Source organism: Carassius carassius, chromosome 10 (assembly GCF_963082965.1).
Source record: "Carassius carassius chromosome 10, fCarCar2.1, whole genome shotgun sequence".
Lineage (NCBI taxonomy): Eukaryota > Metazoa > Chordata > Actinopteri > Cypriniformes > Cyprinidae > Carassius > Carassius carassius.
Window position 1 is genome coordinate 10,107,823 of NC_081764.1, and position 19,612 is coordinate 10,127,434.

General features: G+C 37.2%; 1 protein-coding gene across 1 annotated transcript in view; it reads left to right on the forward strand.

The window, feature by feature from the left end:
- The window catches only part of LOC132152290 (disco-interacting protein 2 homolog B-A-like), a 41,165-nt gene that overhangs the window by 6,893 nt on the left and 14,660 nt on the right, over positions 1–19,612 (forward strand). Inside the window, exons 2-6 of the mRNA XM_059561091.1 lie at positions 9,480–9,551; positions 9,961–10,122; positions 14,104–14,229; positions 15,004–15,270; positions 18,181–18,566. Coding sequence (XP_059417074.1) covers positions 9,480–9,551; positions 9,961–10,122; positions 14,104–14,229; positions 15,004–15,270; positions 18,181–18,566 — 1,013 coding nt within the window. The remainder of the gene's footprint in view (positions 1–9,479; positions 9,552–9,960; positions 10,123–14,103; positions 14,230–15,003; positions 15,271–18,180; positions 18,567–19,612) is intronic.

Sequence of the window (19,612 nt, forward strand, 5' to 3'; positions counted from 1 at the left end):
CCGTTTTAAAGAACCCTATGCTTTTATTGTGGATAAAATGATCTCTCCAAACATGCACAGATAATTTCTCATCCGAGTAGGTTTTTTGTTTTTGTTTTGGTGTTCGTATGTATGTATTTGGGTGGGGTGTATTAGAGTCATAGTTGCTATGGTAACAGTACAGTTAGCCTTAAGCTGGTCTCATTCATAAGGAATAAAGCTAGAATCGGTAAGAAACCCATATTCTGCAAGAACAGCTAAAACAGTATGACATAGATCTTTGAACTGTATCACACACCACACAGTATGACCTTTATTAGAGGGTTGCTGAAAGGTGAAGTGTGTTATTTTTGTGTCACAACATAATTGTAAAAATAGCTGAGGGCAATGTGAAGGGTGCCTTCCTGCACAAATCCTGCTGCCACAATGCTGGGGGTTTGCCTGAGTGTTGCTATGTGGTTGCAAACGTGTTGAGTGGTGTTTAGTTTGTTGTTAGGTGGTTGATGGAAATTCTGTGTGGTCATTTATTCTCAATGATGCAATTATTTTTATAATCACTTTTTTAACTGTTAAACACTGAACAGCAAATGTAATAATTTAAACTTTTTTTAAATAAAAAATACTTAAATACTAAATTTTATGAATTAAAATTTTCTTTTCATGTTACAATAATGAGAATTCAGAAATGAAGTAAAAATGTCCCTAATAATAATAATAATAATAAAATCATAAGGGTCCTAAAAGCTTTAGTAGGGCTTTAAACTTTTTTATTTTATTTTGGCTGATCTGGACACCTCTTCATGTTAGTGTTTGACAGCATGTTAACGTGCACACTGTAAACACCGGTCAGATCATCCCCATATTCTGTGTTATAAAGCGTATTAGGAAGGTTACACCTGACAAGGCATGTTCCCAGGTGTGTGAAGTGGTAATTTGAGTCACTTGTCCTGCATGCACACACCCTGATAACCCTGACTTTACTGTTTCTGTGAGCGGGGCTTCAAAGCTGGTTTGTGGATCTGGTTGTATAACATAGGAGTCAAGAACAGATAAGAATGAACTGAACTCCCTGTTGTGTCTTTTTCTTTTCAGATAGTGTTTCTATCTGTCTCTCAAAGTCTGTTTTTATATTCTCAGCAGAACAGGAAGCCATGTCATAGGGTAGAAGATTTAGCACATGACATCATCCAGAGGGAAATGAAATGTGTGTAAGGAAAGACAGAATGTTGGATGTGGACAAAAGAACAGGGGGCAATGAAATTCAACTTCAGTACAGTGTGATACAGTGTTGGCAGTTGTTGAATGGTGAGTCACAATCTTGTGGTAGGTATCCAAGGCCGTGTGTGTGTGTGTGTGTGTGTGTGTGTGTATGTGTGTGTAGGGACACAGTGGAGAGATTGCAGTATTGTGTCTTGAGTGAATGTCATTGTGAGCTTTCTGTTGTGTCATATTTTTCAGGGCCAGTGATGCAGCACACCAGAGGGAGGGTGGATATGAGTATCTGAAAACAGTGTAGTCAGGGAAAGCTAATACTTTTCAAAAGAGCAAGACAAGTTCTCTCTTACTGTCAATAATTAAAGATGAAAAAATATGTTTTTCCATCTCTCTCCCTCTCTTTCCCTCATACGCACACTCTAGACCACTCTTTTTTTCACAAGAGCCACATTGGCAGAGCAAAATCAAAAGGCGAGCCACTTTTACGACAACATACTAAGTCACCTTTGCAAATGTGCATTTCTACATATAAATTGGACATCCCACAAAAAGAAATAACACGGCCAATACATTTTCGTTTAAGAACAGATTTACTTTAATAGTGGGATGAGCGAAAGCTGGCATGCATGTCAAACAAAATGCCCCCAAAAGAAAAATAAATCTCTACGTTTTCAGTGCTGATGCATTCATGTAACACACTGTAAAAAATGTACTGTAGAATTTACAGGATTTTACTGGCAAAAAAGTTGCCAATAAAATCCTGTAAAAATGATGTTAATTGCTGTAAAATGGATTACAGGACATTACTGCAAAGCAAATTACAGTTAATTGCTGTATGTGAAATATAGTAGTTTGTAGTATTTTTTACAGTAACATTGAATTTTACTAGTAGTTTATTTTACAGCAATATTTTGTAAATTCACTAAAGTACAGTATTTACCTGGCAAAAAAGTTGCCAATAAAGTCCTGTAAATATATTTTACAGCATTATTTTGTAATTTCATTAAATTACAGTATTTAACTGGCTACAAAAGTTGCTAATAAAATCATGTAAATACCCCTAAATACAATATGATGTTGTAATAATTTAACAATGAAACTGCTTTAAAGAATAATTTTAACAGTAAACTATAAAATACTGATATAAATGCATTATCATGAGCTCTATCTTAATACATTTACAAATGAATAAAAACCAAGTCAATGATGTTGCAAATAAGTATTTATTAAAACTGGCAGAAAGACATTGCAAGGCTTTTATTGGTACAATAACATTTTCAGTCTTTCAACAGTTAAATCTTATCATAAAAATAGCATAGCATCACAAATAACTGTTTAACAAAAGCAATATTCAGAGTAGAACATTAACTTTCTATAAAAATGAAGGTCAATCAACAGAATTTGTATAATTTTTGTAAAACAAATATGTTTTAAAGAAAAGGATTAAAATAAAATGCTGGAATCAACATTAAATCACAAATTCTGTTGTTTGAGCTTATGTTCTATTAAATTAAGAATATTCCTGCAAAAGACAATTTAATAAATACATACTGAAAGTCCATCAACTTTCTGAGATGAGCACACACATGAGGGTTGTCCCTCTTCTGAGACTTTTCCACTTGTTTTGCCTCCATGTGTCCGTCTTGTATCCAGTGAGTGTTGTGATACCAAGAAAACATCTGCACATAAAAACAAGCAAAAGCATCAGGATAAAGTCATGTATCAAATGAAACTAGCTCAATAAAATAAATGTCAAAATGCCACTTATACAAAACAATCAGCATTTACCAGTACTTAAATAGTTACTCCACCCCAAAATTAAAATCTTACCCTCGTGTCGTTCCAAACCCGTAAAAGCTTCGTTCGTCTTCAGAACACAATTTAAGATATTTTGGATGCAACCGGGAAGATTGTGACTGTCCCATAGACTCTCCAGTAAATACCACTGTCAAGGCCCAGAAAAGTATGAAAGACATCATCAGAATAGTCCATCAGTGGTTCAACAGTAACGTTATGAAGCAACGACAATACTTTTAGTATGCAAAGAAAACTAAAATAAGGATTTATTCAACAATTAGTCTCCTCTGCGTCAGTGTAGTGCCATTTTTGGAGAGTATCTGTTGGACACACACTACATAGCCTGTTCTGTGTCAGCTGCGTCACATGGACACGCTTTCTATGTTTATTTACGCTTTGATTTGAACGAAAACAGCGTATCCGTGTGGTGCGGCTGACATAATAAAAAATAACCACTTTGTTGAATAAAGTTGTTCTTTTTGTTTTCTTTGCATACAAAAAGTATTCTTGTAGCTTTGTAAAATTACAATTGAACCACTGATGGCAGATGGACTATTCTGATAATTCTTTTCATGCTTTTCTGGGCTTAGACATTGTTAATTGTTTGGCAGTCAGTGGGACAGACGCAAGCCTCATCTGAAATATCTTAAATTGTGTTCTGAAGACGAACATAGCTTTTACGGGTTTGGAATGACAACATTTTCATTATGGGGTGGAGTAACCCTTTAAATAAGTAACCTTTTTCGCAAATGAAATTACTTAAGTAAAACTTGTTACCTTTGAAAAAATTTATGTGTGCAAAAGATGCCTGCTCCCGGGACGCACAATATTGAGGTATGAATTCACAACCATCTGACCCTCAAATAGTCAAATAATCTTGTGATTTCTTTAAAGCATTATGTACTGTAAATGAGACCAAAATTAACACCCAAAAAGGCATATATTTTAGAATAAACAAACTATTATAAATTATATTATTTATAATACAAATTGTAATATTACATTGTAGAACTGTGCCACCAATCAAATTAAATAATTAACAGTGCAAAATTACAACTGTGTAATGACATGAAATTTGAAAATACAATAAATAAATGTTGGAAAAATGCAATGCTACTTATTAAACCTGAAACTAATCCGCCATTAGGTGGCAGTAAATAACTTAATGAGGGAATCACCTGAGTCATTCATTGAACCGATCCGTTCAAAAAGATGAATCATTTAGCTAAAGTTTGGAGAGTTTTGATTTGAAAATGAGCAAAATAGTTTTGCTTTGGTCTTTGTTTGGAACTATATTTGTTGGTGAAATACAACAACAGTTAATATTTTGTCTAAAAAAGTAAGTAACTTGTTAACTAATTGTTTATTGAACTGTGTATTTGCAATCGTGATACTCAGCAAAACAGCTCACTTGTGATGCTTCTTATGTCATATGTTATGAATAAACTCAACAGTTGAACATTTACCTCATGTATTTTCTGTGAGTTTATGTGTGCGGTTAAGCTTGTTTTGATGTTGAATGAAAGGTTAATATAATCAGAATCAGCCTCGCGTTTTGATGCTTCCTCAGGCTTTTTTCTTTTCTTTCTTTTTTTTTAAATCAGGCGAACTTGTCCAGTCGGGCATATAAAGATGTCTTTCACTTATTATAGTAAGGCGTCGAGTCAATATGGGATAGTTGAACGAATGAAATTTCAAATTTTGCTGTTCGTATATGATAGTAGTTGCTATGACAATCGTTCGCATTGGGCTTTATTTTAAGATAGGTAAACACTAATTTTAACTGCTCTCAATAAGAAAATTTTACTTCCAAAAATCGAACATTTGGCGTAACTATGCTGTGATAGAAATTCCCAGTTTACTGCACATAAGTTACCAAGGCCACTTGTCTAAATGTCAGGATAGGAGGCTATTGTGACATGAAATCGCTTATACATTAACTTAAATAAATATAAAAGGATATATTTCTTAAGTATAATTAAGTGAACCTACCAGGAATTATGAATAAAGCCTCTTATCTTCAGTCGTTCTCACGCTGCTACAGTCGGCTGGGTTTCAGATTTGAATGATGCGCGCGCAATCCCATAATGCCACACTACAGTAAGTTAGTGTAAAAAGCAGGAACTACAGTGACAACACCTGCTTCTTGTAAATGAATTACAGTTGACGTGGAAATATACTGTTAACAACTGTAAAACCTTATTTGACCCATAATGCATTGCGAATTACAGCTGCATCTTGTAAAATGTTTATACAGTAAAATTCTGTAAAATTTTGCTGTAGAAATTACAGCAATTTTTTACAGTGCATTTAAGGGCACCTAAAAGCTGTTACAACGAACCGCAAAATTAATGATTATGAATATGTAAAATATAGCAGAAGACATTTAAATTTTTTTTATGTCTGTCGGCTAGAAAGATGCTGATTCGTGATCTTCGCAGTAGTGAACGCGCCTGAGAGAAATGCACATTTCATACGGGAGGGAGAGCAGTCTGTTTTCTTTCGTTTTGAATTGTTTTGTTTAAAAGTAGACATTTCAAGCTTTATATATAGCCTAGCCTATGTGTCGGGTCTGTGAGGCAAGTAGGCTATACGCTGAGTTTCGGTTCATTCATGAGACAAACTCCAGGTTCACACCGGCTCCTTCGTATTGTGGTTATCTATTTTCTATTTACTTCTTATTAAATCCAAACAATTGGTTGATGAAACCTTGATTAAAATTAAGATACAATTAATACAAAACGAAATCAAATTTAAAGACAGGCTTTGTGCTTTCTGTTTGAGGTCTCAGTGAAAGTTTTAAAGCAGTCTTAGTGCCGCTGTCAGAGCGCTCACGTCCGTATCGGAGAACTGTCCCGTCCATAAGATTTTTTTTTTTTCATACATTTCTAAATAAATGCGACTTATAGTCCAGTGCGAGGCTGGGCCTATATGTTTTTTCTTCTTCATGGCGCATTTTTTGACTGATGCGCCTTATAGGCTCCGGAGCGACTTATAGGCTACACCTATAATTTTACTTTTTGAACTCCATTATTGAGCCGAGTTTTGCTTGAAAATAGTCTACTGTTGATGACTGTGCAAGACTAATGGATTCAGGGTCAGGCTTGAATGAGCATGCTTCAGACTCGTGGTGTGAGCAGAGCGAAATTGGAGCGGGAAATGCGACGCTCCGTCCACCGTCCTTTTGAAATTGCCGCTCTGCGCTCTGTCCAAGATCCGCCCGCTCGCGCTCCCCGCTCGCTCCCGCCTCACATGCTCTGAAGGCAAGTGGCAGTGTGATACTGTAAGCTACTATGCGAGCCGCCAGTTATAGCTTGACGAGCCGCATGCGGCTCGCGAGCCGCGCAATGAGTAACTGTGCTCTAGACAATGAGACACGTACATATTCCTGCTCCCGATCCAACTTTCCCACAGTCCGAGCAGCTGGTATGCATGCCTGTCGTATAGAAAGTCGCTTAGGGATTAGATGTTTCAGTCTCTTTTTACTGTTTTTAAGCAAAGACATGCAGACCTTATGAGCATAAGAGACTTCTTTCAAAAAACTAAACTCTTACTGATCCCAAATATTTGAATGGTAGTGTGTTTTATTTATTTGTTTTAAGTTTTAGCCATTTTTACCTCAATAATTTAAAATTCATTTTATTTATTGAAATATATTGTTTTATTAATGTTTTAAAACTTAACTGAATTATTAATGATCATATTTAGTCCCTCAGTTAATATTAAAATGCATGTTAAATGTAAATTTATACACAAATGGCAAAAACACTTTTCACTTGTAGGTTGTCTCTAATCATTTCTATTTTGCTAATACAGTCAAACAGTAACACTCATGTGGCTTTCTCTCTTAAAGCGGTGACATCCTCCCTTAACTCCTTTCTCTCAGGGCGAAGAAAATCCCCATGTGTTTGTCAATGTGTATGCATGCATGCCAATAGACGTTTAAGTATGCACAAACTAAATCATGGAAAAGAAGTGTAATGCTGATAAAGGTTGCTTTTGCCCATAATGCCTTGCAAATACAAAATTTTCAAACCCCATTCAGATATTATCTCAATTCAGACTAAGGATCCAGAATTAAAAACGTATTTGGATTTGATTTTTATAAATGTTGGATTACAGAGATTATTTTGGATTTATTGCATTGATAGTAGTTAAAAAATAAGATTTGGACCTGGGGCCAGTATACATTGGCTTTAAGTCCTGGAATAATTTACCTTTTTAGGACAGTTCAGTATATTTGAATTAGAGTTTAAGAATGTAAATAAAAAAAGAAGAGTTTTTGAGTTATCTTTGGAATTAAGGTTAGAGTTCAGGCATAATGTTTGGATTACAAATCAAAGGGATAGTTCACCCAAAAAGGAAAATTAACCCATGATTTCACCCTCAAGTCATCCTAGGTCAGGGGTCGGCAACCCCGCGGCTCTAGAGCCACATGCGGCTCTTAAGCGCCGCCCTAGTGGCTCCCTGGAGCTTTAAAAAAAAAAAATTATAATAATATATAATTTCTGTACGATATTAATTAATAAACATTCTTAACGTTTTTCAACGTTTTAAAAGTGTGTATAATAAATATTTAATTTCAACATTTTTGTCAACGAAGATTTACGTCATAAACTGCGACACACGTTTCTGTCAGAACGGTGTGATGCTGAAAAACAAACAAACAAACAAACTGGTGGGTGTGTCATGGGCCATGGATCCCAAGGGGAAAAAGAGAAAGATAGCTGAGGAGAACAGAGGATTCAACAGTTCTTGGACCGAATCATTTGCTTTCATTGCCAATGCGGAAGGATTGCCTGCATGTTTGCTTTGTAATGAGAAGTTGTCAAATAACAAAAAGAGTAATGTGGAAAGACATTTCCAGGGAAAGCATGCTACATTTGCAGCCAAGTACCCAGTTGGGAGTGAGAGAAAAAGTGCGATTGCATTACTTCTGGAAAATATAGAGGAGCGCAAAGATAAATTTAAGAAGTGGATTGCATCTCCTAACTCCACTACTGCTGCTGCTAGCTTTGTTGCAACCTGGGAGATAATAAAGCGTGGGAAACCGTTTACAGATGGTGACTACATGAAGGATTCATTCATTAAAATTTCAGAGCACCTATTTTCAGACTTCAAAAACAAAACCGAGATAATACAGAAAATTAAAGACATGCCTCTCTTCGCAAAGACAGTAAACTGACAGTGTGTGTTGATGTATAACTTTAGGTCATGGGTATGAGCGAGTGAGTGACTGGTCAAGGCTTAATGTAGATTTCTGCCTTAGTCTGTTGTCACTCACTTCAAATTATCATGATTCTCCCAACAACCAACCACAGTCCATCTGAACCTCACTTTGTGTGGACTGGACCACCATAGGCCACCAATAAAACCTTCTAGCTTGTGGCTGACTTAGAAGAGCACATTTACTTGTCTTGAAAGTTGACTGTCATTTACTGTTCAAAACCATTCCTTCTGAACAACACTAAAAGAATCATACACAGAATATACAGATATACATAACCCCCTTCATAGCTACATGTGATAGAACAGTCTGGTGAAGCTAAAAATATCCCATGGTGCTGCTGGGTTCGGTCTTCATGCATTACTTATGGAAGTTGACTCTTCTTTGGCTATTTTTCCCTTTTTTAATGTTGAAAATGCTTTGAAAGAATGATTTGTTTATGTTTAGTAGCCTGTCTCGTGAATCTGTGCTGTTTACTGTCAACACTTAAACATAAGGGCCAGCTGATTTCTATGGGATTATTATAAATATTTCTCTGTTATCTCTTTTGAAATCTTTCCCTTTCAGGGGATGTTTTGAAATAAGTTTGAGCTGCTCACGTATCATAACCAAAGCTCTTCCATCCTTCATAATCCCACTAGATTACACATTCTGCTCTTTCACACTTCAAAACGCACACATGTATGCAGCAATAACTCACGCAAATCATCTTGGCTCTTGGATGGATTTGGATGTTTCTAAACCAGTGTTTCCAAACCTCCTCCATCAACAGCTAAAAAGTGTTCCTTTGAAATCATATTTTACCAGATATTATTTAGCATTATCATTAATAATAATCTGCTACTACAATGCCAAAGCATATACCCTACTGTTCAAAAGTTCAGGGTCAATAAGATTTTAAAAATGCTGATTAAAAATACAGTAAAAAAGAAAATAATTTATTTTGGGATTCTTTGATGAATGAAAGGTTGAAAGCTGGAATACAAATATTTGGTAACATTGTAAATGCCTTTGCTGTCACTTTTGATCAATTTAATGCATCCGTGTTAAGTAGTATTATTTGAACATTAGAGTATATATGCACAAAAATCATAAGATAATCAGCTATTTTAATATGTACACAATCATTTATAACTTTATTTTAAAGTCATAATTTCTGTTCCACAATCTGACTGTTTTGAAAGATATTCGACCAAAAATGAAATGTTGAATTCATGCTGTTTATGTTTTTAATAGTTAATCATGCTATCTCTCTTTTTAGGTGACATCACACAAAAAGGATACGAGAAGAAGAGGGCCAAAGTTTTAGCACCCTACTTGACACAAACACAAAGTAAGAATACAGAAATCTCCCTGCTTATGCACCGTCTTCCCTCCATCTCCTTTTCTGCCATATTATCTCTCTCCTTGTTTTTCTCAGTGGTTTACTGACTCATGTGATAATGTGGTTATGAAACATCTTCTCAGGCTGTTCCTCTTGAGGTTGAAGGGTTCCATCTAGATTCCCTCTGTAACTGCCCTCTACTGTTCATGCATTGGACTGCAGCATGAATTGCTATTTTTTTATTGACAGTCACTGATGCTAGATGTGTAGGATTTGTTGGGATTTTTGTATTTTTTTATGCTGGAGGGATTGGAGTTGAAACAGCTTTTCACATCTACTACATTCATATCTTCCATTTTCTGTTATCATTGACTGCGTCTGCTAGATTCTATGAAGTTCACTATTATTGTCTCTACAGATTTGGCTCCGCCTCCGGCCTATGATGCACAGTCTCCTGGTCCAAGCTCCGCCTCCGCACCTGAACCTGGCCCTTCGAACTCATCCTCCTCCTCTTCTCGCCACCGGCGCACACGGCGTCCACACCGGAGCAGTGGGACTAGAGATGAACGCTACAGATCAGGTTAGAACAGCCTGACAACATACAAATGGTTTTCTGTCTTTTTTTTTTAATCAGCCATTATAGCCATCATAGTGCATTTCAGTTCTTCAGAGGTGATGTTTTTGCCTTTAGCACCACTAAACAAAAGACAATTCATTTTATCAGCCATTATACAGTAGAAGTGGAAAAATATGTTCAAATACTTCATTTAATGTCAAAGAACTTTACAATAGCACAGGTTCATAAAAAAAAAGATTTCCTTAAAATGGTTGTCGAAAGCAAAGAGCTACAAAATGCATCAGTATTTTTGGAAACTGCACTACAAAATTAGTAAGAAACAAGTATTAGATTTTGTTCAGTAAATATGATGTACGGAGGAGTAATGATATAAAGCTCCCTGCTTTCTTATAAACTTACTTATATGGGTTACTTATAGTGATCTCTGCACATTAAAACTATTTAAACAGAACAAATAACACACTTCACCTTTAAAACTTAGAACTCCAGTTTGCAAGCTATAAATGGACTGGTCTTTACCTAAGATTTATGGGGTGCGAGGTTTACAGAGAGTCTGAAGATGGTCATTTTGCCTTTCCTCTGACCACATCCTTGAAGGAACTGTTTAGTCATCTGCCATGACAATGATACTTGGACAAAATGGTTGCCTGGATGAAATGTGCCACTTTGGATTTCTGGTGCTTTGTGGCAATTTAAACATGGCAGCTTGCTTATTTGATTGTTGATTGCTTTTTAAGTTGCTCACCACAGATGTGATTATAAATTTTACTGTCCTAATGTTGTCAGAGAGCAGTTTCCTTTAGAGCTGAAACAACGAATCGATTTAATCGATTAAAATCGATTATTAAAATAGTTGTCAACTAATTTAGTCATCGATTCGTTGCTAAATAATTTATTTGCCGTAAGCGGCTTATTTCGTGCATATTTCAGATCTGCGGTGACCAAAGTGTGGCAGTAATGAGCCACCGGAGGATTTACTCAGCCAGTACAACAGGAGAAGTAGCGAATAGCCAATAGCTGGCCTCGTTTTATGTCACGTGCTTCCCGAACGGCGTCTCTGCAGCATTCAGCAGGATGTGGGAGTACTCTATTTTGAGCCTTCAAAAAAGAAGATTAACCTGTAAACTCTGCACTACTGAACTGTTTAAGGGACCGTTCACATATCGCGTCTTTTGCGCGCTCATGTTCGTTATTTCCAATGTAGGCGCGCAGTATGCGCGCCCATAATGGAAGCGACGCGGTCGCGACGCACCCGTTTTTCCAGGCGCGTGCACACCGCATCGAGTTAAAAACATTTCAACTTTTCAGAATGCAGCAAGCGCACCGCGGGTCATGTGACAAGAACTAAATAATCAGCTTCATCCTTTCCCGTAACAACGTTAAAAGCTCAGCCAAGATGAAGGAACAGCTGATCATAGCTGTATATGGATTCCCATTTTGAAATAAATTTAGTAGCAGAGCTACTGCAAGCGATTTTTAGAGCTGCAAATCCATTTATCCTTTGCTGAAATTTCCGCGTCTTCAAGGAGAGAGCACGTCATGGTTGCTTAGCAAAGGCAGACGCCTCAGGGGCGCTTCTGCACGAGCGCTTTGGAAAGGAGGAGAAAGCGGTGCGCACAGTCTATGGGTGCGCCTAGCGTTTTAGGCGCGATATGTGAACGGCCCCTAAGCCTTTTATTTGTGCAGATTCTCCAGTACAATGTTGTTTGCAAATGTTTAGTTGTAAAAGCTGATAACATTGCTTTTTAACAGTTAACATTTAAAGCTTTACAAACATGTTCTGTGATCAGTTTGTCGTTTACCAGTTCATAATTCAGTCGTGCAGCCTAATTATGACTGAATGAGAGAGGTAAATGTTTAAAGATATTTGAAATGCACTTTTTTTTCTAAGTATTCACTGCTCTTTTTCACACAGCAGGTTTTTTGTGTGTCCGTTTTTTCTGGACAACCTTCTGATGGATTTTACTTTAAATTGGGAGTTCCATTCAGGTTTCATGCCATTGGCACTTTATTCGAAGGATTGTTTACAATTTCACAGCATAAGCTATAAAGCTGTTTCCCAGTAAATAATAAAATACAATGCACTGCAATCTTATTCTGTTTTATCCTTATTCTTCGTGAAAATATGTTCTGAAAGATTCCTTAATAAGCTTTGTTCGGGATGTTAAACTACTTTAGGAGCTCTAAGGACTGCCATGGTGAAAACATTATTTGAAATCTCCTTGTGAAATTTGATAGAGTATGGGTCAGTGTTTTGATTGCAGAAGAGTTTGACAAGGGATCACTAACACATAATAAAACAACTCCAGGTATATTTGTGATGAGGATATGACAATGCAAAATTATTAAAATCTCTTAAAAATCTATGCTGAATGATAAAGACCCTTTATTAATAATTTACTTTGGGGGAAAAATGAAAAAAACTAAAATATAAGTACATAAACCGATTAATCGATTAATCGTAAAAATAATCGACAGATTAATCGATTATCAAAATAATCGTTAGTTGCAGCCCTAGTTTCCTTAGTCCTGCAGATTCAATCAGTTGATTTCACTGCATAATTTATGTCCAGGGTCTTATTATGCAAGCATTACCAAAACTCTGATGGGTGACTGCTATTGGTTAAGAAGGTTTACTGATAATACAGAAGTTACTGATTTATATCAAAGTACAGAAAGAAAGTTAATGAGATTCCATTAGTCTTGTACTCTGGAGTAAAGCATTTAACCCCAGGATGTTCAAGGCTGATTGTACCTGTCACTTTGGTTAAAACCAAGCATGTGCTAACTAGAGCTGCAACTAACGATTATTTTTTCTGTCGACTAATCTAACGATTATTTTTTTGATCAGTCGACTACTCTAACGATTATTTTTATTACAATAAATAATTAATCTAAAGTTCTTTTTTGATTAGCTAATGAATCCTTTGGATAACTTTACAAAAAAATATAAGTACAACTTCTAATATAATATTTCAACCTTTATTCATTTTCAAACAATGTGGTTGAAGTTTTTACAGTATACAAAAATAAAGAGGCAAAGAAAATTATTTTACTATGGTAAATATGAGTTTACGATAGCGTTTATAATTAAACCACAGTAGCCACAAATTTACAGTTGTCTGAGATGTCATGAAATGTTCTTTAGCATCACAAAACATAAAATGTAGTAAGGGTTCTGCTATGGTTTAGCATGGTTTCCAGAGATCTGGAGCTGATTCGGGGTAGCTCGGTGGTTTGTGACTTTTGTCTCGCGGCACGCTGTCTTTTAAGGGGCCGTTCACATATTCACAAGTTCGTTATTTCCGATGTAGCGCGCTCATAATGGAAGCGACGCGGTGGCGACACGCACGCGAAAACAGGCGCGTTCGTACCGCATCGAGTTAAAAACATCTCAACTTTTCGCAATGCCGCAAGCGCACCGCGGGTCATGTGACGAGAACTAACTAATCAGCTTCATCCTTTCCCGTAACAACGTTGAAAGCTCAGGCAAGATGAAGGAACAGCTGATCATAGCTGTATATGGATTGCCATTTTGAAATAAATTTAGTAGCAGAGCTACTGCAAGCGATTTTTAGTGCTGCAAATCCATTTATCCTTTGCTGGAATTTCCGCGTCTTCATGGACAGAGCACGTCATGGTTGCTTAGCAACAGCAGGCGCCCCAGGGGCGCAACTGCCTGAGCGCTTTGGAAAGAAGGAGAAAGCGGTTTTTAGGCGCGATATGTGAACGCCCCTAACGCGTGTTCGAAACCCGCGCCAACACAGACTTTCTTTATTTTTTATTTTATCCTTACTTCAGCCGCTAAGGGTGATCATACCAATAACTTGTAATCTTTACAAGAATATCAGAATCATGCAATGAGCAAGTCTGCGTTTATTAGACACTTAATAATATCACATCAGTTTGTGCTTTTAGAATCGCCGAATCTGCTGCGGTCGTTCCATCACCATCAAAGTTTTTTTTATTTATTTTTTGTCTCAGATATCCACACTGAGGCAGTTCAGGCAGCTCTGGCCAAGCATAAAGAGGAAAAGATGGCACTGCCCATGCCAACCAAACGTCGGTCTGCATATGTACAGTCACCAATTGACAACTGCACCCCACCAGGTAATATATGCAAGCACCAAATAAACCATTTCACTAATATATAAGAGAGCTAGAAAATAATATCTCACGTAAATGTACACAACCATACCACATATAGTAAGGAAGTATATCGTTATATAGTTAATAGTTAGTATAGCTAATCAAGATCTTACACTTTTCCGGGTTAAAATGGCAAAAGTACTGACATTTCTCAGTGAAACTATGACAGCATCAAATTCTTATCCTCATGTGTTTTATATAATAATCATGCAGTGAATATTAGATCAGTTATTTAAGTTTTAACTAAATTGTTACACTTTGTATTTTGTGTGTTGTATTTTTCAAATTTAAACATTTAGTCATCTACTACTTGGAAATTAAATTATTTACATAAGTTACTTTTATACCTAATCTTAATTTAAGGTACTTTTTATTTAATTTGTTAATATTAATATAGACTTATAATACATATGAATATTAAGGAATACAATTAAAATGAATTAAAAAGTAAATTAAAGCAATTATTATTATATCTATTATTATATTATATATAAATATACAGTATTTATTATAAATATATATTTATTATTTATAAATGTATTTAAAATATATGTTTAGCATAACTTGGTGTTAAAATTTGTGGCAAAAAATAAGAAATCTTACTGGTATTGACAGTTTGGTATTGTGATAACCACGTTTACTATTCTTATGGAAAACAAATTTAAAAATGCTTTATCTAATACTTATTCTATCATTCTCTTCCTTGTCTTTTAATTTATTTTCTCTCTCTGTTAGACTCCTCCTCTTCCTCTGATGATGAGGCCTTGTCAAGTGAAAGTGCAGAGCCTCAGCAATCTTCAGACACCTGGATTAATAGCTCTCTGCATGGCTCCTCCACCTCCTCCTCTGCCTCCTCCACTCTCTCCCATGGGGAGTCTCGGCCCACCCAGGCTCCTCAACCTCAGTCTCAGCAGGTCCCACCTCCACCCGCACCTGCCCACCCGCCCCACTCCCACTCCCAGCCCTCCGCCCTGGCAGAGGCCTTCGCTCAGACACGCATTGGTGAGTCACAAATACCCCACATTATCATTTGGTTTTAAGTTTAAATTTTATCTGATTAGCCAGCCAATTTTGCATGTGTTTTCACTTTATTATTTCTACATTTACATTTTCTTCTTCTATGTTTTTTTTTTTTGTGACTGTCAGTGAGAAGAATAGGAAGAGGTAAAATTAAGTGTTAACAGTCTTTCACCTTGCCCTGTGTGTAAAATTTGTTGTGAGTTATGACTATTATCTGCTCCTCCACATGCCCCACCCTTAAGCGTCTGCCCCACCTGTGTGTTTAAAGCCTATGAATGATTGGTCTGTCCATAGGAACTGATGAAAGATTAATAAAGGTTCAAAGAGAAGTGGGTGAACTTGTTACCTTAATACACACTTGATCTCATACTGTTTTTCAGAGTGTGTGCTTTTCCTGCTAATTTTGTACCTTGAGTGTGTGTGAAATGCAGAAAGTAGCTTTAGACAGTCTAAAATCAACCAATAATCAACTGTGAATGTGTAGACAGCATGAAACGGCATTTGCACCCTTACAAAAACTGTTTATTTGCATCAGACCTGAAACAGAATAATCGGTAGACTGATATTATTGGTTAATTAAATTTTTCTCTACCTACACACAGCCTTAGCCCACAGAGGCAGAGAAAGTAATTCCATTTTGATGAAAGATTATGATAACAGTGATGTACGATGATGATGAGACACAATAAAACCAGAGGCAGTTAGGTAAGACATAATGTACAGTAGGTAAAATTTCACCTGACAGGGTGATCATTATTGTAGCACCCTGAAGAGGTTTATTTTGGGATAATGAGTGAAGGACTGTACATTATCTACTGATTTGAAATTAAATTAATTTAAAGCTGTATCATTGTATTTTTTATTTTAATTGTTTTTTTTACATTGTTGTAGCACTTTGGGTGTGAGAAAAGTGCATTATAAATAAAATGTATTATTATTATTATTATTATTATTATTATTATTATAACAACGTGAGAGAAAGAGACATTATCATTCAAAATTTTGGGTAAAATGTTTTTTTTTAAAGAAGTTTTTTATGCTCATCAAGGCTGCATTTATATAATCAAAAATAAAGTACAAACAATAAAGTTGTGATATTACAATTATTGCTGTCAATCGATTAAAAAAATTAACTAATTAATTGCAATTTTTTTCTGTAATCTTGATTAATCTTGATTAATCACACCTGACATTTAAGTTTTTAAATAAACCGTATTTTCCGGACTATAAGTCGCACTTTTTTTCATAGTTTGGCTGGTCCTGCGACTTATAGTCAGGTGCGACTTATTTATCAAAATTAATTTGACATGAACCAAGAGAAATGAATTAAGAAACATGAACCAAGAGAAAACATTACCATCTACAGCCGCGAGAGGGCGCTCTATGCTGCTCTGTGCTCCTGTAGTCTACACTGAGAAGCATAGAGTGCCCTCTCGCAGCTGTAGACGGTAATGTTTTCTCTTGGTTCCAAATAAATGCGACTTATAGTCCAGTGCGACTTATATATGTTTTTTCCTCATCATGACGTATTTTTGGACTGATGCGACTTATACTCAGGTGCGACTTATAGTCCGAAAAATACGGTACAATTATATTGCATTAATTTCACATTCAATCTTTATTTTATTGTAGAAACAACATAAAGATAATATTTTTTTAAAATAATTGTTTAGTGGCATCTTTTTATGACTGAAGGCGAGTATGACTGTCACAGTGTCAATCAGTTTGGACATTGTTTTTGCATTTTGCACCATTCCACCCTTTTGTTCAAGTGTGTGTACTTAATTATCCTTGTTTGGTCTGTGTATTTAAGTTCCTGTGTGTTCAGTTCTAGTTTGTCTGGTCTCGTCAATGCCAGAGTCTGCGTTTATGCTACCCTGTGTGTTGGATTAAAGACTTAATAAACCTTCATCTTCGTCTTCGTGCGTTTGTCAGTAGCACAGCTGTGACGGAAGACTGGACCTACAAAAGTGAAAGCATACTGGCATTTATTTGGCTTATTTTTGGTTTGATACAGTGGTTCTTTTGTACATTTTTTCCCATTATGGAAAAAGCGTTGCCGCTGTCCACCTGCTCTGCCTTGAGCAGGGGAACCGCTCTCTCAAGGAGCACCTTCCTGGATGTCTGTGCACATTCCTGCACACTGGACTGAACACCATCCGGTTGAGCTCAGTTGTCTGAGGAGGGTCCTCAAGGGAGCTTCGCCTTTTATATGGTGTGAGTGTTGTGCTCCTTCAGATCTGCCATAACTGTTGGCCTCTTGGATAAAGACGCCAGCCCTACTTCCAACCCAGTGCCCAGCCAGTCACAACCCAGCTGTACGGAGCATCTGCTTGAGCCCACCGCGACTGAAGAGCCATCGCGAGAAGAAGCGACTGTGCTTGCCATCGCCCTGGAGCCTGAGCCTGAGCCAATTGATACATCTGATTACGAATTCTCATGGAATATGACTGGACTTGGACACTGTTTTTCAGTATGGAGAGTTAGAGACTTTGCTTCCCCTGAACCTGCCTGATTCTATTCATCTGTCTATTCTATTCAACCTGTCCAGCCTCCCTCTCCCACCTCCTCTCCAAATTGCTTTAAGAGACTTTATTTTTGATTGGATTTTGTGCTTTTCTTCATTCCCCTCAGTCCTCAGCCACTCCTGCTGTCTAGTCATCTTTATCCCCCATCAGTCCCTCTATGTCACCTCCTCTCAGTGGTGGGGCTCCATCTCGGGGTCTGCAGGGAGTCTTTGTCTCCTGGACCTGAGGAGCGCGTAGCTCTGACTCCAGCCTCGTATGGCTCCGCTCCACCTCATCCCCCTATCCAGATTCCTGCTCTTGCGTTCCTCCCACCATCGATTCTGCCATTAACCATAAGCCTTTCGACCTTGCCGGGCTCCCTCAGTTCTTCAGTCCCACAGCCTTCGCCGCTGCAGATTTGCGGGCCAGCTGCTGCCCTCTGGTCCTTCACCCCTTCGGCTATGGCCTGGTTCGCCTCTGTCGCTCCAGCTAACCTTGGCTCTTCCCTCTAGCCCAGCCGCCATGGAGTGCTGTCCTGGCTGTACCCTGGGTTTCCACCTACCCTTTCCTGTTCAAGACTCCTCCCTGGTCATCTCCTCCACCTGCACCTCCCTGGATTTTGCTTGTCGTCCTCCCAGTTGTCCGTCCTCCTCCCGAACCTCCTGCATTTATCTGCTGGCATGCCTGCCTGCCCTTTGCCATCCGTTCTCCATCTCCTCATCGCCTCATCCTTCTATCTACGATGCGAGGTTGAGTATCGTTCAGTTTATAGTTAGTTTTTCTTTTGCACCGTTCCCTCTCATTAAGTTAATTGTGTCATTTTTTTCAGGTGTGTAGTTAATTACCCTTGTTTGGTCTGTGTATTAAAGGTCCTGTGTGTTCAGTTCTAGTTTGTCCGGTCTCGTTAACGTTAGCGTCTTTCGTTTATGCTACCCTGTGTGTTGGATTACCAGTGTGTTGGATTAAAGACTTTATAAACCTTCGTTTTTGTGTGTTTGTGAGCAGCACAGCTGTCACAATCACTGATGATTTTTTTTCTTCATATTTAAGCATTGACTATAACCATTCAACATTACAGTATAATCGAGAGCTATCAACTTGAACATTTATTAGACTTAAAATATAACATTTAAATAAATGTAAATTATTTTCACATAAACCCATTATAATAAGTGTCATATTCACCTGTGCCCTTCAGCATGTAGGAAATACAGAAATTGGATAAAGTTATCAAAACACTAAATTCTAAATATAGTCAAGCTACAGGAACACTAAATTCTTAAAGCTACAGGATTGTTAGGTTATTTTGGCTGCGGCCACTGCTGAACATGATGCTAATCTGACACGCATCATATTTTCTCACAAGTCTTTTGTTTTTCTTACTCACTTTTGGTGAGGAGTTAAGTGTTTGTTAGATGAGGTAGACAGTGCTGGGTTGCTCCAGGATGCATTTCAGTGACTCATTCTTAAATATGACTCATATAATAAATACATGTATGCACAGATTTAAGGCAGCTTTAATTGCCTTTTTGGTAACTTCATGAGTTAACTGATGACATAATTACAACACTGCATGCTCATAGTTTCAATGAACAGTGCGTGCTGCTGCATTAGTGCATACAATTGAATAGCACATTATAACCGCTGACAGGAAAGCAAAATTAGTTTTTTACTGACATATGGCCTGACAACATCTCATCTGACCATTATTCTACTGAAGCTCCCTCATCACCTGTACATTTTTCCGCATTTGACTAGCACCTGGCGCTGAGGTGAAGTTGGAGTGTGTGTCTGAAAAGTCTATCGTTTGATGTAGT